A 25,465-nucleotide genomic window follows, 5' to 3' on the forward strand; every position below is an offset into this window, starting at 1 on the left:
ATATGAAACATGTAAGTAAGTGAACAAAACCAAATGGATGCCTCAGTATTTTTGCTTTGCAAATAGCTTTATGGGTGTAAAAAATATGAATCATTTTTTAAAAAAAGCATGAAGGGGCTAGTTAGGTTGCAGCAAAGAGGAGGAAATGGGGGTGAAAAGTCTGGGTAGAAGATGGATAGAACAAATAAGGAGCAGATGTATGGGGATCAGCAAGAGCAATTCCTCTTGAATTGATGCAAGAATTATTTCCCTGATTTATCTTTCACAGCATCCCTCTTATCATCTTCTCAAAACAGGAATTATTTAACATGATCTACCTTTGCTGAGCCCATACTGCTTATGTCCCATCTGCTCTTCCCTTCCATACCATGAGTAGTCTAACTAGCACTTACCTGTTTCCTTCCTGGAAGGATCTGGTCCCTCTTTTCTAGGAATCCCTCCATGCTCTGGTGATCTGCAGAAACCTGAAATGCACAAGGTCCTTGCAGAGAGCTTAAACTAGCTTCTTGGGCACAGCAGTTGATAAGGTCACAGTTAAGATTAAGCGCTGTATGTTACAAATGTAGCAGCTCTTCAAGAGTACAGGGGGTTTATCCCTTCACTTTGAAACAGCTATGCTTTTACCCCGCTGCATACATGAATGTAGGAACGGACGAATCGTTCTATTTTCAGTCTGTGTCACATTCACATGTGTTGTTCACTCATAAGTCCATTCAGTCCCACTTTCACATTAAATTTCACAGTTAAATAACTATTTCAATATATATTTTAAATATGTTTTCTCTCATAATACATATTTCTAAATATATTTTTGCTCTAAATGTGCATTTCAAGATGCATTTTGATGGTTTTTTTGAGCCAAGAACGACGTCAGAATATTCAGGAAGTGCAAAATAACTAAGTTCTGATCCTCATATTAGTCCAAGAATTGCAGATCAGGTCAGTTTGCATTGGAGTTCACAAACGGTGAATTGCTCAAGCGATCCTACATGCCAGAGACTTATGACTAGACAGTGAAGTACTTTGCACAGACACTTCAATCAAGCATTAAAGGGAAAGGAACTGTGGATTGAAGACATAAAACTTTTGTCAAGAAAAGTAGATTGCAACATTTGCTGTATGTTAGTCCCTATATATATGCTAAATGACTAGGGATGTGTGAAAATTTCATTTCAGTTTGGTTGTGATAAGAATTTACCAAAATTCACAAAGTTCTCCATGTCTGGGAGAAAAATAATTTAACATTAAAAAAATGAATGTGGAAGAAACTGAAGTGGATAGATTCATCCGCCCTGGCTGAGGATTTTGAGGGTTTAGCTCTTAATCCCTCTGGCTATGAATTCCTGTGTATTCAACCATAAAGGTAAAGGTAAAGGTGTCCCCAACCAGTTGTGTCTGACTCTAGGGTGCAGTGCTCATCCCCGTTTCTAAGCCGAAGAGCCAGTGCTGTCCAAAGACGCTTCCGTGGTCATGTGGCCGGCATGACTGAACACCGAGTTGCACGGAATGCTGTTACCTTTCCTGCCGAGGCGGTACCTATTTATCTACTTGCAATTTCTTGCTTTCGAACTGCTAGGTTGGCAGAAGCTGGGACTGAAGACGGGAGCTCACTCCGTCACGCAGCACTCGGGTCTCGAACTGTTGTCCTGCCGACCTTCCAGTCTGCAGTTCAGCGTCTTAACCACTAAGCCACCGCGGCCCTTCGTATTCAACCACAGTAGTGCTTAATTAGGGCTTCCACCTCGTTTTTTCTGACAGGCTGCTCCTCTTCAATAGCTATATGGCAGGCAAATACATCATGATCCTCTCTATGTGGGGAATAGCTGTACCTATTGAATTTGGCTGGTGCAGATAGGTGAGAATTTCATTTCAGTTTGTTTCTGGTCGGAATTTACCAAAGTTTGCAATATTCTTCATATTTGGGAGAGAAAGAACTTGAGATTTAAAAATCTGAATGCCAGATTCACCCTTTGCTAGAAAGGATAGACTGACCAATAAACTTAACTGTCACTCATCCTGATTGTATGATATTCTATATGTTTAGTGAATTTTGAAATTGTAATACATATAAATAATGTGTAATATATAAATAAAGGTTGTGGATTTCTGTAGCTTTTATTCAGAGAAGGGCTTCTGTGGAATCATATGAAGATAACTTACCAGAGAAGCAGTTTCTGATCTCTCAGGAAGTAAATCAGAGTGTAGTAAAGTTGGGGAAGGGTCAAACAATCCTCTGCCAGGCATAGCGTTCACTCCTTTGGTTTCCACATTAGAAAGGGAGGTATCAGTAATGTTTTTCTCAGTTGGCAGTTTGAAATTACTAGCATGTGGTTGTAACAAGTCACTGTCAGCTTGCTGGATTTTTAGGTTAGAGGGCAACGAAGAAAGCAAAGAGTTCTGGGTTTCCAGAGCTGAATCCTGTAGGCCAAGCACCTTTGGTGCAGGCGGAGCATTAACATTATTGGGGTTGGCCAACATCAGGTCTTCTCCAAGACCAAATTGGTGTGAACCCTCTTTGGATTTTTGTGGAAGGGAGACAGTGTGTTGCAGGGGAGCCTTCAAAGTGGCCATCGATGACATAGGAGGTACTTGTTGCATTTTCTTGGGCTCTAGTGGTCTTGTGTGTGCTGCTCTTCTGTCTGAGTGTCTTCTCCTTAGAGAGGGGACCTTGATCAATTTCCCTCTCTCTCTTTGCTCATCCTCCTCCATATCGATTTGTTTCAGTAGTTTCAATTCCCTCTGAAATGAACAAAATGTTTACACAAGTTGAAAGGAGCTGTGAAACAAATGAACACAGAACAGCTTTCCCATCCATATTACATGTGTACTACGAACGATTAAGTGAAACTATATATTGGTCTTTAAGCGTGGACTCTCCCATCCCTTGGAAGTGTGTGTAGCCAGAGGGCAAGGATCATCACTGCATGTGTGTCCCTGCCCCCTGTCCCTCTGATGGTAAAAGAGAATGAGACAGCTCATGAGCCTGTTTCTCTCGATTGTCTCTCCCTTATACCACTTTGGCCACTTGCACCAAGATGAAGGAACTGGGGGAGAGGCAGTGGATCTCTTTATTTATCTCTTAGCAAGAGACCATGACTTCACTTAATTCAGCATAAAGTACTCTCCCCGTAGGATTCTTTTCTTCAGCCTAAATAGGCAATCGAGGGCATTCACACTCATTGCAGGACAGAAGAGCATAAATCAAGTCCAGCACAACCAAGAAGCAAATTAACTTCGGCACATGATGATTTGTGATGGCGTTTTAACAGTTAGGACAACAAAGACTTTCAGAAGTCAGTCAGTCCATCGGCAACGAGGAACAGCAGTGCCACTTAGTCTTCCATGGAGTGAACTAGCTCATTTTGAATCAGGCTGTGGGATGCTTCCTGAATGAGAACAAGTTCCACAGACACAAGGACTGTTAATTTAATCCAGGTGTAGGGAACACGCATGCTTTCCTCTGGCCTTAAGTGTGACCCCTGCTGCCTCCAATCTGCTGCTGCTGCAGCAACAGCCAAGGAACTGGTGGTTTGCCACGCACCTTGTTTTAAAGCTAGATTTGGCCTTTTCAGGCCACTGTCATGGCTTGCCACTGAAATTCGGTGGTAAAGCACAGGTTGTTTTGCTGCTGCCACCACCGTGATTTAGCAGCATGTAGTGGTGGTGCGCCCCCCAGGGGGTCCTGTGGGGTTGAGATGGGCTCCTGGAGCCCGTGAAACTGCTGCCCCGATATAATATGCAGTATGAGAATTTTCAGCTCTCTCAAGGAAACTACCTTGCCTTGCGATAATTAGAGCTTACACAGGACTATTATCTGAGGAACTAATGTGTAGAACAGTTCCTCAGCGAGGATTTCCTTTAATAGTAAATTTCTTTTACTATTGTACTTCTTGTGTTCACTGCTCCAGAACATGTTTGGATGGGGAGCGGTATACAAATGTTGTAAAAAATGAATGAATGAATGAATGCATGAATAGACAAAACACTGGGAAGTAGGAATTCAGAGCAGAGAAGACTCAAAATCCCATCAAGTTGCTTCCCCCTGCCACCCCCCTCCCTGAATTAATACACATATATGGAATATTTGCCACCTTCAAACATGCATTGTAAAAAAGGGGGATCACATGTAGAACGGGGCTATGGGGCTGCGTACCTCACATGTCAGTCCTGACCCTGAAATCTATAAGCAAGGCATGGACATCTTCAGAGAAAGCCCACAAACGTTAACCTCTATGCACATAGGCTTTTCCATGCAAATATCCACACCCTGAGGGCAGGGCAAAAAGCACCACTCCATGCATGATTCCCCTTCACACAATGAATGCATGAAGGGGGCTACTGTGGTTAAGAAAAGTTTAAAGGACCTCCTCCTCCTTTCTCATGATTTCTATGCTCTAAATCCATCCACCAGCTCTGGAAACTGTTTTTCTCTTAAAATGTAAGAGGGGTACTATTACAAATACTAGTGTGTAAATAGCCACAAAGAGAGAGCGAGAGCCACAGTGTAAGAAGCAGACTGTGTTTGAATTACTTGCCAGCTTAACCAGAAGCTGAACTATGAAATCGTATGTGCCCACTAAGTGTTGGGAAAGGTAATGAGAGAGTGCTTGTCTTTGTGTATCAACACAGCCTGCTCCAACAAGCCTTCATCAGCTTTTTTCATGTCACCTTTGTCTTTCTATTCAGCTGTGCGAACTTCTCCTCCTGCACCTCTAGCATTTTTTCAAAGTCTTGATGTTTCTTCAATAGGTGCTCAACATCAGAGACAGAGTGCTGGGGAAGCAAGTCAGTAGAGACAATCACTTAACACAGAAATGCCATGAGAGAGAAAAAGAAATCTGAAGACGCTGAGATTTTTCATAAGGGATTAGCTATGAAGCTATGAGGCTTGTGTGACAGGTTACATCTCCTCTTTAAAGGGCTGCATCTTGATCTTGAACAGTAGGGAGGCAACAATATTTGCGCTCTTGTTCATGCAGTGTGACAGGAAGATTTAGTTCTGATTTGTCTATAAGCACAGGGCCTACCTACACAGGACACCAATTATGTGAACAGCAACCATATGGTTTGCAAATAAATAAATAACAGGTACATGGGGGAGACAGTTGTCATCAGAACTGCAGCGCACGGGTTATGGGAGGGTTATGGGGGGAGGTTTAAGCCTTCCTTCCCAGCCACGGATTTAGTAACCCTGTCCCACAACACACACACAGCTAACAGCGTAAGGAAAAGCCTCCTGTTGTCAGAAGCGGGAGGTATTTTTTCTAATGCTAATTGCTGCATGGAGGTGATTTTATTTTACTGAGATCATGGCTGGGGAGGGAAGGCTTAAACTTCCCATCCCTGTGCAATGCAATGCCAATTACTATTGTCCCCCCCCCAGCCCCATGTCACATATCTTTAGGCCCCCACACAACAGATTTATGCCAATTGTATTAAGTACCAGGCAACATATGAGTTAGCTGCAATCCTGTGTGATATATGACGATATATTACTAAGGTGGGTTTTGATGTTTGCTCATGCTGTAGGAGATACAGCGTGGTCCAAGGCAATTGCTAGGCCAAGCAGACTGCTTATGTAGACAAGAGTTTTGGCTTTGAATTTTATGCTGTCTTTACTCACCCCATAGCTTGGATCCAAGAGAACTCCCTCCTTGGAAGCCAGCCAAACTTCAGCAAGGTCCAGCTCCCTTCGTAGTAACTGGATCTCCCAGTTTTCCTCATACAAATCCTTCTTCATGTCCCAGCATTCCCTCACCTTTTTCATCAGCTCCAATACCTCGTAGAGTTTCTCTTCAATCTATAGAAACAAATTCCGAGATTTAAATTAAAGGAGCAGAAAAAAAGACACATGAGCATTTCATTTGGCATTCACTACGTAGATTGAATTTGTGACCTCTCTCTAGAAAACCTCTTGGGGCCATTCTATTCCTGGAAGTTTGAGTCTATATTTTGCAGAGTAATGTTATTTATTTATAAGATTTATTAACCACCTTTCTATCAAAAGGCACCCACAGTACAATAAAAATAAAAATTAAAGCAATAAACAAACAACCCCCACCCACCCCAAATATCAGCAGAGCAGATCAAAAGGTGCTCAATCTGCAAGCACCTTGACACTAATGCAGTGATCACTGGAAGCCAGAATGGATTTGTCAAGAACAACTCCTACCAGGTTAATCTTATTTCATTTTTCGATTGGGTAAATGCTGTTTGTGGATTGTTGAAATGCTGTGGACGTAATATATCTTGACTTCAGCAAGATATATTTGACAAAGTGCCCCATGATATTCTGATTAGCAAGCCAGTTAAGTGTGGGCTGGATGGCACTCCTACTAGATGCAGCCACAGCTGCCAGGAGAACCACAGTCGAAGAGCGCTCGTCAAGGGTTCCTTGTCAAACTGGAGAGAGGTATCAAAGGAGGTGCCACAGGGTTTGGTATTGGACCCTGTACTCCTTGACATTTTTATGAATGACCTGAAGGAAGAGATGGGATTTGCAGACGACACAAAAATTGGGTGGGTTACCTTAGAAGACCGAAACAAAATTCAAAATGATCTAGATAGGTTAGAAACCTGGACAGAACATAACAGAATGAAATTTAACAGAAACAAGTGCAACGTTCTTCATTTAGGAAAGAGAAATGAAATGCACAGGTATAAGATGGCGGATACCTGGCATGACAGTAGGACATATGAAAAGGATCTTGGAGTTGTAGGTGATCACAAGCTGAACACGAGTCAGCAGGTGATGTAGCTGCAAAAAAGGCAAATGCAATTTTAGGCTGCATTAATAGAAGTATAGTTTCTAAATCACAGGAAGTAATAGTTCTACTCTGCTTTGTGCTGGTCAGACCCCACTTTGAATACTGTGTTCAGTTCTGGACACCACCCTTTAAGAAGGATTCAGACAAATTAGAACAAATTCAGAGGAGGGCAACAAAGATGATCAGGGACTAGAAACTAAGTCCTATGAGAAAAGAGTGAAGGAAGGAAGTGGTTATGTTTAGCTTTGAGAAGAAAAGACTAAGGAGGGATATGAAAACACCTTTCAAGTACCTAAAGGGTTGTCACACAGAAGAGGGCTGCAACCTGCTCTCTATCATCCAAGACTGTAGGACACGAAGTATGGTTGTTTGCTTGAGATTGCTTGTTTGAAGTTGTTTTAGATATTTATGTTCTCTTGTGTATATTGTCTGTTTGTGTGTGTTTTTGTGCAAATGGATTTTAATTTCTGTATACTGTATTTTAAATTTTTTAAATCTTTGTTAACCGCCCAGAGAGCTTTGGCTATTGGGTGGTATAGAAATGTAATCAACCAACCAACCAACCAACCAATCAGGCTTAAGTTACAGGAAGGATTTCAGCTGAACATCAGGAAAAGCTTCCTAATAGTCAGAGTAGTCAGACAATGGAACCAGCTGCCTAGGGAGGTGGTGGGCTCTCCATCGCTGGAAGTGTTCATGCAGAAACTGGACAGCCACCTGTCAGGGATGCTTTAAACTGGATTCCTGTACTGAGCAGGGGGTTGGACTCGATGGCCTAAATGGCCCCCTATGATTCTATGACAGTGGAAAGATAAAATGTCAAACAAAATGTTCCAGTTAAAATATCTGAATGAATAAATAGTTCTTAACAAAAGCACACTAAAAGTAAGCCATAAGGAGGCATGGTGAGTCTCTTAGGGAAGTTGTTCCACAACAATGGTGCCACCGCTCAGAAAGCCCTGTGTCCTTATCATATACATATTGGACTTTCTAGATTGCTACAGTTCATGTGGGAAAATGATTCAGTTAAAAATTGGAATGGATTCAAGAAGAGGAGTCATATAAAGGTTTTTGCAACAGAATCAACAATCTTACAGTGCAATATGATACATGTCTACTCAGAAGTAAGCCCCATTGAGTTTAATGGGCCTTACTCCCAGGTATGTGTGTACAGGACTGCAGCCTCAAGGCACTGTAAAGACTAAACACATTTATAGTGGCTTAAGTTTTCATTAGCTTGAGCCTCCTTCACTGAATGCATGAAATAGCCTGCAATGTTGGAAGTTTACCAATAATGTACCAGCTTTTCTATGTACCTGATGAAGAAGGCTCTAGCCTAGAAAAACACTCATGTGTTTGTTAGTCTTCAGGGAACTCTGTTGCTTTTGATTAAAAACTATGCTGTTTTTCACTCACTTCAAAGTACCTTTATATGGCTAGAAAAAGAAAACAGCCTTTAGGCAACTTCACACATAATAAATTTCCACCATAGATATATTGCTTCAGTGTATGAAACTGCATGGATCTGGTGAACACACCATCAATCCCCCAAACAAACATCTGTACACATGCTGCCCACATGACCTTATTTACAGAGAATGTATGTCTTCGAGTTTTTCCAGATGGGCAGTTCCTAGGGCTACCATCAAAAGACATTGAACAGCTATTCTGTCTTTCCCTTCTTAACGGACTGTGGTAAGAAAAAAGACGGAAGCTGTGGTGGGAAAAAATTGGAGTGTTAAAAATGGAAGGCACTGTCCTCTCTGGACTCTCCATAAAATTTCATGAATGAATCAAGGTGATTGCACAATAAAAGCCTTATCTGGAAGCACTCCTAAGGCTGTTCTAGGTTAGCAAATTGGGTGCTTATCAGACAAGACAAATCCATCTTTTCATCTGCCTTGCAAGCAGTATTTATTTTTAATATCTTCATAAAAAAAAAGATATAGGAAGTAAACAAAGTGGAGTTCACAGCAGCAACAAGATCTTTTAACGAATTCTGAAGATGCTTTAACCTCCGTCATCTCCAGACCTCCTTACAAATCACACATGGGGCAAGCTGAGTGTCATTGTAAAGGTCAGCGTATGAAGTTACATAGATGTCAAGACTATGGGGAGCTTTTCGAATGAATCTCTCTCCTCTTCCCCCTTTCATAATAGTCTGTGAAGGACCACATGTTAGGTGAAGCCCTCAAGGACCTTACGCTTGACCTGTTGGTTCTGTATCGTGTTGCACTTTACCAAACACAGGGCGTGCTTTTTTAGATCACAAGGTCTAAGATGTATCCATTTCTTTTTACATTTCTTTTTGAAGGCTCACCTCAGTACTGAGGGTGCCTTACATGCCACAGCCATATTTTATCCTCACAATAACCCCCCAAAGGAGGCAACACCTTGTGGCTGAGACGAAACATGAACTTGGCTCTCCCATGTCATGCGGCTGAGGATGCTGAATCCAACGTATGTACACGCACATCATAAATAAAGCACAAGAGCAACAATATGTCAATAGGTGATGTGGTGATTTTAGGAGACAGTTTCAAGGTCAGGTTTGGGGAGCAGGGCTCAGAGTGCAGCAAGTTCAGCCATTCGGCTTCAGCCATTCAGAATAATTTTCCTTTCAAAACACTGGTCCATTGGGGGCTGGTGGCTCCAACGGCAGTGGGGCTGTGAATCCACTCTGGGTTTCAGTCAGAACCAGCCAGAACTCTAAAGGTGCTGAACCTATTTTGGGAATCGGGTTCAGAACCCTGGATAGCTCCTTTAGAGTTCTGACTGAAACCCAGAGCAGATTCACAGCCCCACTGACAGCAGAGCGACCACCCTCCGCTGCACTGGTCTCTTATTTTCCCATACAGATTATATTTATTTATTTATTTATTTCATTTATACCCCGCCTTTTTTCCTCTTACAAAGAACCCAAGGCGGCTTACATTATCCTCCTCCTCTCCATTTTATCCTCACAACAACAACCCTGTGAGGTAGGTTGGGCTGAGAGTCTGTGACTGGCTCAAAGTCACCCAGTGAGCTTCCATGGCCGAGTGGGGACTAGAACCCAGATCTCCCAGCTCCCAGTCCGACTCTCTTGCCACTACACCACACTGGCTTTTACAGACGAGAATAAGCTTTGACACCATTGTACAAGGCCCTATCCTGGGTATTTATTTATTTATTTACTGCATTTCTATCCCTCCTTTTTTCCTCCAAGGACCCAAGACTGCATACATAATCCTCTCCTCTCCATTTTATCCCCACAACAACAACCCTGTGAGGTAGGTTGGGCTGAGAGTCTGTGACTGGCCCAAATCACCCAGTGAGCTTCCATGGCTGAGTGGGGCCAACCTGGTGCCCTCCAGATGTGTTGGACAGCAACTCCCATCATCCCCACTGTTAAAATTATGGGAATTGTAGTTCAAGACATCTGGAGGGCACCAGGTTGGGGGCAGCTGATTTAAGGTGTGGGCATATTTAATGTATATATTGCATTTCTATACTGCCTTTCTGAAATTAACCAAGATGGTTTGCTAACAGTTCAGAACATAAAAATAATTACCAAATAAAACTTCGTGAAACATTAATGACAATGTTAAAAAGCCACAAAAACCATAAGAACAATTTAAAAAGCCAAGTTAAAAATATATGTCTTGACCCATTTCCTGAATGCAGAGAGAGTGGGGAGCAGTTGCAACTCCACAGAGAGTGTGTTCAGAGTTTAGACACAACACAGTAGAACAAGCCTCTGCAACTGAGGGTGTCTTCAAAAAGCCCTCTCCTGCTGATCTTAATAACTGAGCAGGGTTCATGCCAAGATTGGTGGTCCCTCATTTAGCCAGGCCCTAAGCCGTTTAGAGCTTTAAAGGTTAAAATCAACACCTTGAATTGAGCCCGGAAAACAATTGGTAACAGTGCAGATCTTTCAGTATTGGGGTGATATGATCATGACACTGTGCGCTGGTTAGCAGGCTAGCTGCTGCATTTCCCACCAGTTGAACCTTCTAGAAAAACCTCAAGGGTAGACCCACATAGAGCACGTTACAATAGTCTAACTGTAATGTAAACATGGCATGTATAACTGTTGCCAGATCAGACTAACTCAGGCATGGCTGCAGCTGGTGCACCAGATGGAGTTGTGCAAATGTGCAAATGTGCTCCTCACCACCACTGCCACTTGAAGATCCAGGGACAACTTAGGATCGAGGAACACTCCCAAGCTATGAACCCCAACTTTCAGGGGGAGCATGACCCCATCCAGAACTGGTTGAACCCTAGTCCCCGAGCCAGGCTTTCTATGGACTAACAGCACCTCTGTCTTGTCTACAGGTGTAAATACAGCAGACTCCCCCAACCTTGTGCCCTCCAGATATGCTGGACAACAACTCCACAAAGGGGCTGCATGTGCAACCAAAAGCTCATTTATATCCCAGCTTATTAAGCTGAGATGTCATCATCCAAACTTGGCCATATAGATTTCTAAAGTCAAACTGAAACCAGTTGTGCATAAGACAACTTTTTTGCCAGGTGTGGGAGGTTACATGTATGTGGGGGGAGTACACCACTTTAAAGTTATTATTTTTCTCCAAAATATATTTTTTATTTTTTCCAACCTTTATTTTTTCCAACCAGGTGCCTTCAAGCTGGAGGATGGAGGCAGGGGCTTGTTTATACCTTGCATGGAATCCCTCCCTAGTTCCAAGCCGGAACTACCTCAGGACAGCCAGAATTTGTGGTTCCCTACTTCCAGGGCATTATGAAGGTACATAATGTAGCAATCCTGCTGAAGCTAAATAGGTCAGGCTCTGCTTGGTACCTAGATGAGGGGTGGAGAGAACTTGTTTTGGGGAGAAGACTGTAGGATAGGAAGTTTGATCCTACATTCTGCTCCTAACCAATTAAGAGACAGAGTGTTATGAAGATCCAGAGCATGCATAATGTGGTCAAAGTTGCTGTTTCCAATTAATTTCCTCTTGCTAAGTTGATGCAAAAACATCTAACCCATCAGTAACTTACCTCCATAGACATAAAGTGCCCGCTCTTCACTAGGCTATTTCCAGCTTGCTCCAAATCTTCATATTTCAGCCACTGCTTCTCTAGATCATGCCTGTTCTCCTCATGGCGTTTAATAAGCAGCTCAGCACCAAGAAGATCACTTGCCAACTCCTCGGATATAATCAAGGCATGCATCTCCTTGGCCCAGGCCCTAAAGGAGTCAATCAAAAGGGAGGCAATGAACAATATGTAATAATAATAGTTGTTGTTATTATTATATTTCTATACCACCCCATAGCCAAAGCTCTTGGGCGGTTTGCAAAGGTTTATATTTTAACTACCTAATAATAGTTTAATAGTTTAATAATTCATAGCTGTATCAAAACATTGACCTGGTTTACATGTATCAACAACCCAGAGTATGGGTTGAGTATGAATTGTCATTGAATAATGGGTTGTCATTATGCAAACCCTGCACTATGATTTAACTATGGGCTGTTAACTGCAAACAATGCAGGGTTCACAATCCAACAACAAACATGGGTTCTCTCTTCCTGGGTTGTTCGTGGTTAATAACCCATAGTTAAACCATAGTGCAGGGTTTGCATGTAACAACAACCCATGATTCAACAACAAGCCATACTCAACCCATACTCTGCATTGTCATTATATGCAAACCAGGCTAAAAACACACAAATGATTGCACTGAATTGTACTCATGTGCATCAATACATCTGCATAATACGGCTCATATAGTGGTCCCACTGAAGTAAATTGGAACATAGCCACTGATTTTAACATGCCTAGTAGAGTTGGATGGACTCACCTGTGCCTGGCTTTGTCGGGCACTCGCTGAGCTGCTGCCCCTGCCCACCCCTGCTCACGGCACTGCACAAGCTCCCGATGAATCCACAAGGCCACCTGTCCTCCCTAGTGAGCCAACATTGTGTGCAAGAATGGCAGCTTGGGCACTTCTGGATAGGTAATGTTGTGTACTGGACGGGAGGGTGGGCAAGTGGGGTCTGGGAGGGCAGGCGAGGGGGAGTCTGTTGGATTCAACTCCCCACCCCCATGGGCTCTCGCAACATCCCTAGTGCCAAGGTTCCACCTTGATGGCTTTATTTATTCAAGGACCTTCATACTGGAAAAGGAAGAGAGGAAGATTCTACTCCTAGTGCACACGCACATTAGCTCTCTGCAGTCATTGAAGTAGAGCTGGACTCTTTCTGCCTGCTGCAACTTCTGCTTTCTCTCCACAGACTTCCTGTCCAGTTTCTCCCAACACTCATCCACCTCTGAAAGTCTGTTCATCATGTTGTCCCTGGCCTGAGGGTACAGGTGGCCAAGATGCCAGGCCCTTCCTCTGATCCTTTCCAGTTCTTTGGAGATGGCTGCTAGTTCCCTCTGGAACACAGAAAGGAAAACTGAATGAAGGAGTCGGTAAACATTGAATTGCTATTGTTCCCTTTTAATGCAATCACATCTGAGTCTTTTACTACGTTGAGTCAAGTTGTTTCTTAATTTGCATTTACCTCCCTGTTGTCAGCTACAGAGGTGCCTCTGAGTATGTGTGCATTACCCAACCATCCCACAACTATCTCCCATACACATCTGGGCTTAAGAGGAATTGCATTTAGGAGAGAGGACATGACTTCTAGACAGTTGCAGGTGCATAGAGGGGAGAAATGACGAGACAACACAAACAGAGTTGGGATAAAACGGGGCCACATTTATTGACATATTACAATCTGCGAAGGAAGCACCAGCGGGCACATAGAAAACAAGTAATCATGACAGGTATAGAGTGAGGCATTCGTCGTCTGAGGCATGGCGTCTACTGTAGCCACCCTGCAGATCGATCCACCCAATTCTGGGCTGGGAGACCTTCCTCTGTCACCACCCCTCAAGCCACGGAACCTGAGTGGGTGAGGAGGGTCAGCCTCAAAGGTAAGTCTTATCTCCCAACTCGGGGCCACAAAACCCGGAGCCGAGAGCCTCGGGCCTTACCAGTCACCTGAAACGGTGCCCACGAATGCTCACCTGTCCTCTCCCCCAGTGGAGTGCCCACCCGGAACCGCCAGTACAGTTATGTGACCGGATAAAAATAGCAATCAGATGATACCAATTAGCCTACATTACTCCCTATCCCACCAGCAGTATGAAGTAGGCAAGAAACCCATAGCCCGGCCAATCTGGCTAAGAGCAAAAATTCCTACTCGGCCCCCAATAGGGCAACCAGTACAACCCACACTGCATGTTGGGTGGGAGGGAGGGAGCCAGAAGAGCCAGAATGAATGAGGAAAGGGGGCGGGGAGGCCTAAATATCGGCCAGCTCAGCCACCACCCCACCTGGATGTCAGGAGCGAGGGCGAATGGCCCTCGATCTTGTCCCGCCCTTCCCCCCCACCCGCAACATCCCCCCCCCACGGCCAGGCAAGCCGGACGTGGGGTGAGGGGACTTGTGGGTGCATAGGGGGGAGAAATGACGAGACAACACAAATAGAGTTGGGATAAAACGGGGCCACATTTATTGACATATTACAATCTGCGAAGGAAGCACCGGCGGGCACATAGAAAACAAGTAATCATGACAGGTATAGAGTGAGGCATTCGTCGTCTGAGGCATGGCATCTACTGTAGCCACCCTGCAGATCGATCCACCCAATTCTGGGCTGGGAGACCTTCCCCTGTCACCACCCCTTGAGCCACGGAACCCGAGTGGGTGAGGAGGGTCAGCCTCAAAGGTAAGCCTTATCTCCCAACTCGGGCCACAAAACCCGGAGCCGAGAGCCTCGGGCCTTACCAGTCACCTGAAACGGTGCCCACGAATGCTCACCTGTCCTCTCCCCCAGTGGAGTGCCCACCCGGAACCGGAAGAGCCAGAATGAATGAGGAAAGGGGGCGGGGAGGCCTAAATATCGGCCAGCTCAGCCCCCACCCCACCTGGACGTCAGCAGCGAGGGCGAATGGCCCTCGATCTTGTCCCACCCTTCCCCCCCTACCCGCAACATCCCCCCCCCACGGCCAGGCAAGCCGGACGTGGGGTGAGGGGACATCTCAGCCTTGAACTCTCCTTTTAGATGGTCTGAAAGCTGAAATACCTATCTGAATGTGAAGTTAAGTGTTTTCTGTAAGGGTACATGTGTACATGTTTCTGTAAGGCAGTGAACAACAAGAGCACTGTTGGAGCCTGTGCAAAGTAAAATGTGGGATCTTTTTGTTTTTATTCATCATGTAATTATTTCAAGGTGATAATTTCCACTCACCTCAACTCCTTCATGTTGGCTGAGGAGCAACTGCACACCTGGCAGGTCGTAGCCACAATCATCTCTATCCACAACAGCCTCTTTCTCCTGCATCCACCCTTTCAGGTCATCCACGTCATGATCATACTGATGAACCTGACGAGCTGCTCTGAGATTCTGATGGAAGAGAAGATATGCCAGCATGCTCATCCTTACTGTCACACTTTAGCAGCAAGCTTGAGGCACAGCAAAATCGAAGATGGGAATACTGACCCACGCTGCTAAAATACTATGCCTTGTGCAACCTTAAATTGTGCTCTAAATATCTTAGCATATGAAAGCTACGGCTGTCTCTGGATCAGTTTTGTACATGAAAGTTCACACCATCAAAAAGTAGCTTCTTTTACTAAGCAGTCCATCCCATGCCACAGGAAAAATGTATTGCATGCACCAGTCATGACACACATGACTAATTGCAGTTGCGGCTGCACTGTTTGGAGCTGACATGATTACGGGAATCGTCACAGTACAGCATGTGTGCATGATACATTTCTATGTGTGATACTGTACATGGGGATAGGATTATGTAGATCAACTTTTCAAGACAATTTTTGACTGTGTGAACCAGGCCAGCTCACAGAATATAATCAACTTATTTCACTAACAGCAGTGGCATTGCCCTAATGAACTGATCAGGACACCAGGAAGCTTAGGACCTTACCTCTGCCCTTGTCTGGATGGTTTGCTGCAGTCTCTCCCATGTGAGATTGACCTGCTGGGCGTTTTTCTGGATGTCATTTATTTGGCTGTGGCTTGCACTCTTGAGGTGAGATGCAAAGTCATTTATAAGGAGAACTTTGGCATAGCCTAGAGATTTTACCTCGTTTATAAAATCTTCAAACCTTTTCTCCAGAACCTGTAGGTTAGGGGAAAAAAAGTTGTTACAAGTTATTCAGAAGCTCTAATACCAAAAGAAGCCTCCACTTCTTATCAGCACATTAGTCTTGATATAATATTAAAGAGTGGGGAACAGGAGCTTGTAAAGCCACCCGAATTAAAAAATAAAGTTGTGCACCACGAATGAAAACAGTTTTAATCCTGGCTGTTGGAATCTCCAGGAACTCTTGCCCAAGAGGATAGAAAAGGGTGTATGCGTGAATGTTTTGTGCTTATTCAGAGTTTGGGGACAGTAAAAAATAAAAAATAAAATTGTTTAGCCCATTATTGTTCAGAATTATTAAAACAGGAATGGGGAAAATGTGACCCTCCAGATGTTGTTGGACTGCAATTCCCATCATCCATCACTATCGGCTATTCTGGCTAGGGCTGATGAGAGTTACAGTCCAACAACATCTGGAGAGCCATATGTTCCCCATCCCTTGTGTTAAAGTTACTCTGCAGAGTTTCTGAGAATGACAAACTTATGTTATCCAGCTCAGCTGTCTCTGGTCCAATAATATCAGAAGCTATAAAACAGTCTAGTAAAGGTCTTCCTGTTCTACAAGGGATAAAATCTGTTGTACCTCAACATTCTCCAAATCCTGACCATAGTTCTCTGATTCGGCCATGCTCTGTTTGCTCAAAAGCCAGGCAACCACCAACTGGGTTTCCCTCTCAAATTGATGCAATTGAGATTGCTCCTGCAGACCTTTTCTTTGGGACTCGGCTCTCTGTTGGAGAGAGAGATATTCTTGTAGAACAGCATTGAGCTTTGGAAGGATAGTTGAGCTGTTAAAAAAAAGTTAATAGCTTTAGAAAACTTCCAAACTTATTTTAGTCAGTAACATTATACCCAGCATCTTTCACTAACAGAGCCCATGTCTGTACTAGTAAACATAACAGTCCTTATCTAAAGCTTTATAATACATATGTCCAGTGGTGTAGTGGTAAATTTGGAAGTGCAGGTGCTCATCATGACACACCCTATGCCTGCCCCCAACAGAGAGTCCAAAAATGCAAGCAGCTCTATTGATCCACATCAACAAACCAGTTCTAGCAGTTTTCATCTTCTCCAGAAGCAGGTCTTTTATAAAGTTAAAGGTTCTTAATTTCCCATTCAAAGCCAAGCCACCCCAAAAGACATTGCATCACAACAGGGAATAATATACTGTTACTGAGAAAAGTCACTTCACGCCAGCTACTGTGAGGTCTACAACTAAGCTTGGATGGAACAGTGAAGTCTGAGAAGTGGGTGGTGGTGGCAGATGTCATCAATGTTCCTGCTGATTAAAAAAAAAACATGCTAGGGCTGTGTCCCTGTGAGCCCTGGTTCCTGTGTACATCTGTATCAGTAGTATATATGCCTGGCAGAGGGATGCTTTGCAAAATTAATGCAGGTCCTTCATTCATTCATATTGTAATCCTGTGTATTTCATATATGCTTAAAGGCTAGTGTATACCACCACCTTGGCCAAGCCAGACACTTTTTCTGTGCCTATGATGGCATCCTACTCATGGAAAATGGGCCATTCACCACAAGACAAAATTGATCTTTTGCAGCCCACAATAAACCTCTTCTGTATTGGTTCAGCCATTTTGATCATCAAGAGAAGGCTGGTGGTCTTAAATCTCAACAATTTCAGCAAGATTTAGGCCTGGACAGCAATGGGAGGAATTCAGTTCACTGTGCAAACTGAGAGGCATGAGTTCCCAGAATCCCTTGCAAGGTGCACACAGGCTGCTGAAGTACCATAATTCGTATTTTAAACTCCTGCACTGCTGCTAGGTTTTATTGTGGTTGTATTGTTATATTGTGGTTTTAATGTTCTATATATTTTAAATTGTTTTATTGTGTGCTGTTTGGTTTTAGTTTTTGTGAACCGCCCAGAGAGCTTCGGCTATTGGGCGGTATAGAAATGAAATGAAAGAATGAATGAATGAATGAATAAATAATTAATATGGCATCTTAAGAAAACTTATTGGAGACAATGAAGACCTAAAAGGACTGTTTGCAGAGCCATGGCAGAGATCAACATGTATTTTTCAGATACAGAAGGATATTGTCACCCAAGTGCCAGTATTTGCAAATGAATGAATTATATATATAAAAAGTGATCATATTCCAAAAAGATCAGGGCTTGCATAGTTTTCTTCATTATTACAGTATTTTATGAAAAAGAGAAATTGCATGTGTGGATTTTCTCTCTTCTAAAAGTGACAGGGAATACAGTCACCACCAGTGGAGGCTGTTGGCTCCGATGTCAGTGGGGTGGTGAATCCGCTCTGGGTTTTAGTCAGAACTCTAAAGGAACTATCTATTGTGCTGAACCCAACCCCCAAAATAGGTTCAGCATCTCTTGGATAGCTCCTTTAGAGTTCTGACTGGTTCTGACTGAAACCTGGAGTGGATTTACCGCCTCACTGACATTGGAGCCGCTGCCTCCCCCCCCGGATAGACACAGCTGGTACGGACAGTGGTGCAGCTAGGGCTGGACCTTGGGGCGAAAGTCCAGGGTGCTGCAGCTGAGGCCCCCCCCCCCCGCCCAAATGACCACTCAGGGAGCACCAAGTTATAAGGGCAAAGCAAAGCAAACTCTGTTGTATTCCTGTAGTTCTGATGGTGCTATGATTTAAGTGAATTTCAACTGCGTACTGCACGTGCTCAGGGTATTTTTTTTAAATCAGAGCTGACAAACGTTGTAATGTATGAGAAATGTAGAAACAGTTGTAAGGCACAGAAAGGTGGTTAGAAGGGGGGGGAAGAGAAATGTTTGTTGTGTGCTTCACAACTGAAGTCATAAGACTATGAAGTCCAGGATATAAAAAGTGACCCAGCTGCATCACCGAGTACGAAGCGAGTCAGGCCTTGTGATCCAGAGCTGCTTCTGTGCGCACTTTGATAAACACAGAGGGTGCAGCCGGGATCGGGGTTCCCACCCAGTACAATGGAGACAGCTGATGATCAGCACATGCAAACCATTATGCAAAGCTAATGCAGGGGGAAAAACTTCATGGCTCCTTTGAGATCTGCCACCCAGAACCAACAGCTGGCTCAGGCTCAGGAACAGCAGGCCCGCTTCTATGCTTTTGTAATTCATGTGATTTTCAGGGAGCCAAACTTCTTTACCACTCATGCAGTCAGCATGTTGGTACTCAGGAGCGAGTCACTGAAGTTATGTCTGAAGAAGCCCTGAGACTACCCAGCCTGGTTACCAGCTTGGCTCACCCTTAAGAGTTTCTAGTTGACAAGGATCCACAGTCTCTTTTCCGCTCGCCTACCTATCTGGGTTGTCAGCGGTCAGGAAATAGGTTTCAGTTTCCCTCAGCTTCTCAATTCGGAGCTTGAATCCACCTAGGTCCAGCTTGGCAGCTTCCACTTTACGAAGCAGTGCTTGAGTGGATTCTTCATTCTTTCCATAATCTGGAATTTCCAGGAGAAGCCCCCTCTCTGCCATCCAGGATTCCATTTCCAAAAGCTGGAAGAAATGCAATGATGATTGAATTGTATGCAGAACAGGTCCTTACCTACTGTTCCGCTGGAACAGATCTCGCTAACACTATATTAGGGATGTCCATCACTGGGAAATCTGGTTCTTTTTTGGCTTAAAGGAGTTCTGGGATGTGTACTACATTTGCAAGCTGAGCCATGGGCTGTTGCCCAAACTCCGGAACCTTTTAACACATTTTTTAATGTTTACGCAATTTGTGCAAAGTACAGCTGAATCTGTGCAAAGTACAGCTGAATTCGCACACATTGTGTAAATTTGGCTGCAATTTCTATAATTTGTGCAAATACAGCCATATTTTGTGCAAATTTGGCCGTAACATGCATAAATGTGGCTGTAATTTGCACAGTTTGCTCAGAAAGCTGTGCAAATTGCAAAACCTTCCAAATAAAAAAGTACACAATATTCCCAGAAAATCCATGAACTGGCCCGACTCACTGCAGTGGGATCCAAAATGAAGTCTGTGGGACTGAACTTAGGACAACTTATCAAACTCCATCCCGCAAATGGATTTATCCAACATGCCTAGGCTAAATTGCCTGATGAGACAGGGGAGGTGGTATATCTACACTACTAAGTTTTATAAGTTTCCACATTAGCAATCATAGATTCCCCCAAAGAATCCTGGGAATTATAGTCTGGTGAAGATGGTGCAAATTCCCTCTTAGAAATCTCTAGTCCCCCTAAGGGCCAAACTAGATACAATGAGGGAGGTCCGCAAACTGATCACTCAGTATCTGTTTCTTTCATGAAAAAGCAGCTGCAGGGTGTGTGTCTCTCTGTGTGTATGTTTGTGTTTGTGCGTGTGTGTGTTTGTGTGTGTGTGCACTTGTGCATGAGAGAGAGAGGAGAGAGAGAGAGAGAGAGATTTGGATTATATTTGCAGCACTAGGGAGGGGAGCTTGAACCTCCCCATCCCTGTGCCACAGCCTGAATCCAAACCACCCTCCACTCCCCATCCAGAAGCTGATACTAGTTTTTGGTACTTGTTTCCTCACCTCCCCCCCTCTCCATGGCTAATTTCTGCGGGGGGTGGGGTGGGGTATTATTTTGGACAGGGAAATGGGACAAGTGGTGTTATTTTATTACAAGGATTTAATATCCTATTCTTCCATGCAAAGACTTCCAGAGCAGCTTAGACAATTTAAAACAACAAACAATAAATCAAATAAAAATGCTTAGAACCAGCAGAGAAACAAAATGTTGGGCGGAGGGGGAAGAAAAAGATAGAATAAGGGCACAGTCTTATGCATGTTTAGGCAGGAAAAGTTCCTACAACTCCCAGCATTCCCCAACCAGCCTGCTGGGAGTTGTAGGACCTTTTCTGTCTAAACATGCATAGGATTGTGCCATTAAAAGTCTGAAAGTTCTAAAAAGCCTGGGCAGATAAAAAGATAAAAGTCTTCACCTGGTGCCGAAAAAAATAAATAAATTGGCATCTAGCATCAGGTGACCCTTCCTGGCGAGAACATTTCAAAACTGGGAATTATGGAAGTTGCAGTCCAACACACCTGGAAGGTGCCAGGTTGAAAAAGGCTGAATTAAGTACAAAGTTCCCTTCACATCCTAACCATTTATTTACTAAGATTTTTTTTTAAAAAATGCTTTTGATCCTTCAGATATACGGGGATGGATCCAGAGATGGGGATGCAGAACACCGCATGTTACACAGGGGTTTCCTGGCTGTTCCTCCCCACTACAGTCCTCTGTGGTCCCCAAACGCCTCTCCTGAGGTTTAGGGGACTTTCTGTGATGGAGTGCAGGGGGCTGCAGTGGAACAGGGAAATTGGCAGAGCTGCCTTGTGCAAGGGCAAGCGCCCTTCCGCTCATGCAAGACATCTCTGGATCCAAGCCATGTAAATGGAACATGAGCTTGTCTTACCTCAGTGAGTAAACGCTGAGCTTCGTAAGATTGTATGAGCCTCTTCCTTCTCTCCTGAGCCTCACCCTTCAGGTTTGCTAGGGAAACCTCCAGCTTTTTCACATGCTCCATGATATCCTGTGAGGCGGTGTGTCCTCCACTCACCAGCTTCTGCCCAGTGCTGATCACCGCTTTAGTTAAAGCATCATGGCTGCTAATCTCATTCTCTAAATTCTGGTAAGTACCAATACACCAACAACAAAATACCCCCCACAACCAGACAAAACATGTTTTAAAAACAAAAGCATTTTATCCATCTATTTCTCAACCTAGAAACATAGAATCAGAATAGTAGGGTTGGAAGGGGCCTACAAGACCATCGGGTCCAACCCCCTGCTCAATGCAGGAATCCAAGTCAGAGCATCCCTGACAGATGGCTGTCCAACCTCGTCTTGAATGCCTCCAGTGTGGGAGAGCCCACCACCTCCCCAGGTAATTGGTTCCATTGTCGTATTGCTCAAACAGTCAGGAAGTTTTTCCTGATGTTCAGCCGGAATCTGGCTTCCTGTCACTTCAGCCCATTATTCCGTGTCCTGTCTGCACTCTGGGATGATGGAGAAGAGGTCCTGGCCTTCCTCTCTGTGACAACCTTTCAAGTACTTGAAGAGCGCTATCATGTCTTTCCTCAGTCTTCTCTTCTCAAGGCTAAACATGCCCAGTTCTTTCAGTCTCTCTTCATAGGGCTTTGTTTTCAGTCCCCTGATTATCTTTGTTGCCCTCCTCTGAACCCTAGGGATGTCAGAGAATTCCGCGATGGATCTCAGTGGGGCTGAATGCCAGTGCATTTGGCCCGCCGAAATCCATCGCAGAACGAAGCCCCCACCTCCCAACCCACAAAAGGCGCGCGGGACGAAGTCCCCGCCGCCCCCACCCTACGAAAGGCGTGCGAAACGGAGCATTTACCTGCTCCCGTCCACACTGCTTTGCGAATGGCGGCTGTCCTGGCTGCCATTCGCTTCCTCCTCTTCCTAGCCATGATAGGCTACGTAAATACTTACGTAGCCTATCACGGCTAACGCAGGGATGCCATTTGCGTCCCTGCGGAGGCTGTGATAGGCTACGTAAGTATTTACATAGCCTATCACAGCGGGGGGGGGGATTTCCCCCCCCGCCATGATAGGCTATGTAAATACTTACGTAGCCGATCACAGCAGGGGGGAAAAAAACCCAGCATACGCAAATGGTGGTAGCCATTTGTGTACGCTGGGTTTTTTCCCCCTGCCGTGATAGGCTACGTAAATATTTACGTAGCCTATCACGGCTCAATACAGGGATGCAAATGGCGGCGGCTACGACAGCCGCCATTTGTGTCCCTGCAGGGCTGCCCAGCAGCCGGATGTCCGGCTGCGGGCGGCTGGGCAGGATTCCGGGGGGAGGGATGGAGTGCTTCCCCCCCACCGTGGATGCCCCACAGCAAAGCAAGGTAAGGGATTCGTACATCCCTAATGAATCCTCTCCAGCTTGTCTGCATCCTTCTTAAAGTGCGGTGCCCAGAACTGTGGACACAGTACTCCAGATGAGGCCTAACCAGTGCTGAGTAGAGGGGAACTAGTACTTCACGGGATTTGGAAGCTATGCTTCTATTAATGCAACCCAAAAGAGCATTTCTCTTTTTTGCAGCCACATCACATTGTTGGCTCATATTCAGCTTGTGATCTCTCCAGCAATTCCAAGATCCTTCTCGCTTGTAGTGTTGTTGAGCCACGTATCCCCCATCTTGTAACTGTGCCTTTGGTTTCTTTTTCCTAGGTGCAGAACTTGGCATTTATCCCTATTAAATGTCATTCTGTTGTTTTCTGCCCAGCGCTCCAGTCTATCCAGATCACTTTGAATTTTGTTTCTGCCTTCCAGGGTATTAGCTATCCCACCCAATTTTGTGTCATCTGTAACTATGATCAGCATTCCCCGCACCTCCTCCTCCAAGTCATTAATAAAAATGTTGAAGAGCACTGGGCCCAGGACTGAGCCCTGCGGTACCCAGCTCGTCACCTATCCCCAGAGAGCGGTGCTTCAGAGAGGTGCATTTTTATGAGTAGTTCTGCACCACTGGATTAAATGAACAGCTCTTTGCTATGGACAGAAGATCTTCTGCAAAATGAAATTCTGCCATCTAACTTCCTTCTGGGCCAGCACATTTCCTGTTGTTGTTGTTGTTCAGTCGTTCAGTCGTGTCCGACTCTTCATGACCCCATGGACCATAGCACGCCAGGCCTTCCTGTCCTCCGCTCTCTCCCAGAGTGTGCTCAAGTTCATACATTTCCTGTAGCCCTCGGGAAATGTGCAGAAGCCTCTCATCTGAATGCAGACTAATGGGAATATATTAGCATCATATGGGGTGTTATTTGTTATCTAGAAAATTTGAGACAATTAGGGAGAGTCCCTCCATGGATTTTGTTTCATTGAGCTTTTAAACTATGATTTTATTGTGCTAATCACTTGTGTTCTGCTTTTGACCTGCTACTTCAGCCTTCCCCAACTGGGGGATGTCTCCACAGTCTATTTGCTGCGAGCTGGCTCTGCTTGGAGGTCGTTCAGGGCACATGACATCACGGCCATCCTGCAGCCACCCTGGAGCTATTTGCGAGAAACTGGATTTCCTGGGACTACTTCAAGTCCTATTCTTTTCCTTAAGTCAGGTTCTCTGTGGTATAGTTGTTGTGTGCCCCAACCCCTGCATTTACCTCAGGTATGCTAGCCCTGCCTGGGGTGGCCTTTCACCCTGACCCCGGTCAAGGGGTGTTTCCTGTCCCTGTGTTTCCCATCCCTGTGTTTCCCAGCACAAACCTATTTGTGTCTACTCAGAAGTAACTTCCCACTGTGGTCAATGAGGCTTGTTCTCTAAAAGTGCACTCCTGAAGTTACTGAGAAACCTATTAATCAAAATAGCACATTTAGGAGCCTTACAGCACGAATTCCCTTAAAGGCTGTGAAGTGTGACCTTGAAGATGCATTTCTTTGATATTTGGTTCATTGCTGTTAGGAAGTGACTAATCTGCAGCTTCCTTTGCAGCATCGGAGAGCTGGAGTTTCAGGGGGAAGGAGAAAAGGGGTAGGCAGGGCTGGTTGGAGCCAGGGCAAATCAAGTATTGACAGGTTAAAGGCTGTCTGGAGAAACCCTCCTAAAGGCTGTGAACTGTGATCTCAAACCTGCGTTTCTTTGATGTTTGGTTCATTGCTTTTAGGAAGTAACTAATCTGCAGCTTTGATCCTTCAATCTTTCGCAGCAGGAGCTTAATGCGGAAGGAGGAAGGGAGAGGGGAGAGCCTGTATGGGGTGTGCATGTGCTCTCTCTCACTGGTTGAGCTTCAGAGAGAAGGGAAAAGGTGGGTAGAGCCTGGATGGCGGGGGGAAGGCTCTCTCATTGGTAGAGCAGCCTCCACTGGTCTGATGAAGTTCAGTTCCAATTAGGGGTGGACGAAAGGCACCTACCTTTCGTCGAAGCTTGTTCGCGGTGGGGGGGAGGCGCTTTGCGGCTCCCCCCGTGAAGTTCAGGCCGGGGGGGGGAGGCTTCCCGCCTCGCCCGGCCGAAATTCAGGCCGGGGAGGAGGCTTCCCGCCTCGCCCGGCCGCGAACACCATTGTTTAAAAAAAAAAAAAAAAACGCCCCCGTGATAGGCTATGTGACGATTAACGTAGCCTATCACGGCTAGATCTGCAAAGTCAGCCGTGATAGGCTACGTTAATCATCACGTAGCCTATCACAGGTGACTTTAAACCCATAGGGAGCCTCCATTCGCGTTCCTTATTTGGTTGCTGTAGTCTACGTAAATCTTTACGTAGACTACGGCGAAAATAAGGGCAACGCAAATAGCGTTGTCTATGTAAAGCCTATCACGGCTGACTTTGCAAATCTAGCTGTGATAGGCTACGTTAATCGTCACGTAGCCTATCACGGGGGCGTTTTTTTTTTCTTTTATTGGAATGGTGGGGGCGGCAGCCGGTCGAAAGACCGGCTGCCGCTCCCGCCCCGCTCAAACACCTGCCGAACCGCCGGCCAGACCCGCCGCCGGGAGGGACATTCGGCGAAGGTAAGTCCCGTCCCGGGGGGGGGTGCGGGGGGCGGGGGGGGTCCGGAGGATTTCTCCCCGAAACATGTTCAGGG

General features: G+C 45.0%; 1 protein-coding gene across 1 annotated transcript in view; it reads right to left on the reverse strand.

The window, feature by feature from the left end:
* Window positions 1-25,465, reverse strand: part of SPTBN5 (spectrin beta, non-erythrocytic 5) — a 176,165-nt gene that overhangs the window by 11,831 nt on the left and 138,869 nt on the right. The window contains exons 58-69 of the mRNA XM_084846925.1: window positions 21,326-21,538; window positions 19,217-19,413; window positions 16,522-16,726; window positions 15,720-15,914; window positions 15,020-15,175; window positions 12,936-13,157; window positions 12,580-12,683; window positions 11,775-11,964; window positions 5,624-5,800; window positions 4,669-4,773; window positions 2,161-2,739; window positions 393-464 (exon numbers count right to left, since the gene is read on the reverse strand). Of these exons, the coding sequence (XP_084703051.1) occupies window positions 393-464; window positions 2,161-2,739; window positions 4,669-4,773; window positions 5,624-5,800; window positions 11,775-11,964; window positions 12,580-12,683; window positions 12,936-13,157; window positions 15,020-15,175; window positions 15,720-15,914; window positions 16,522-16,726; window positions 19,217-19,413; window positions 21,326-21,538 (2,415 nt within the window). The remainder of the gene's footprint in view (window positions 1-392; window positions 465-2,160; window positions 2,740-4,668; window positions 4,774-5,623; window positions 5,801-11,774; window positions 11,965-12,579; window positions 12,684-12,935; window positions 13,158-15,019; window positions 15,176-15,719; window positions 15,915-16,521; window positions 16,727-19,216; window positions 19,414-21,325; window positions 21,539-25,465) is intronic.

This window comes from Heloderma suspectum, chromosome 1 (assembly GCF_057233095.1).
Source record: "Heloderma suspectum isolate Gila_16-S chromosome 1, 16-S_ref, whole genome shotgun sequence".
Lineage (NCBI taxonomy): Eukaryota > Metazoa > Chordata > Lepidosauria > Squamata > Helodermatidae > Heloderma > Heloderma suspectum.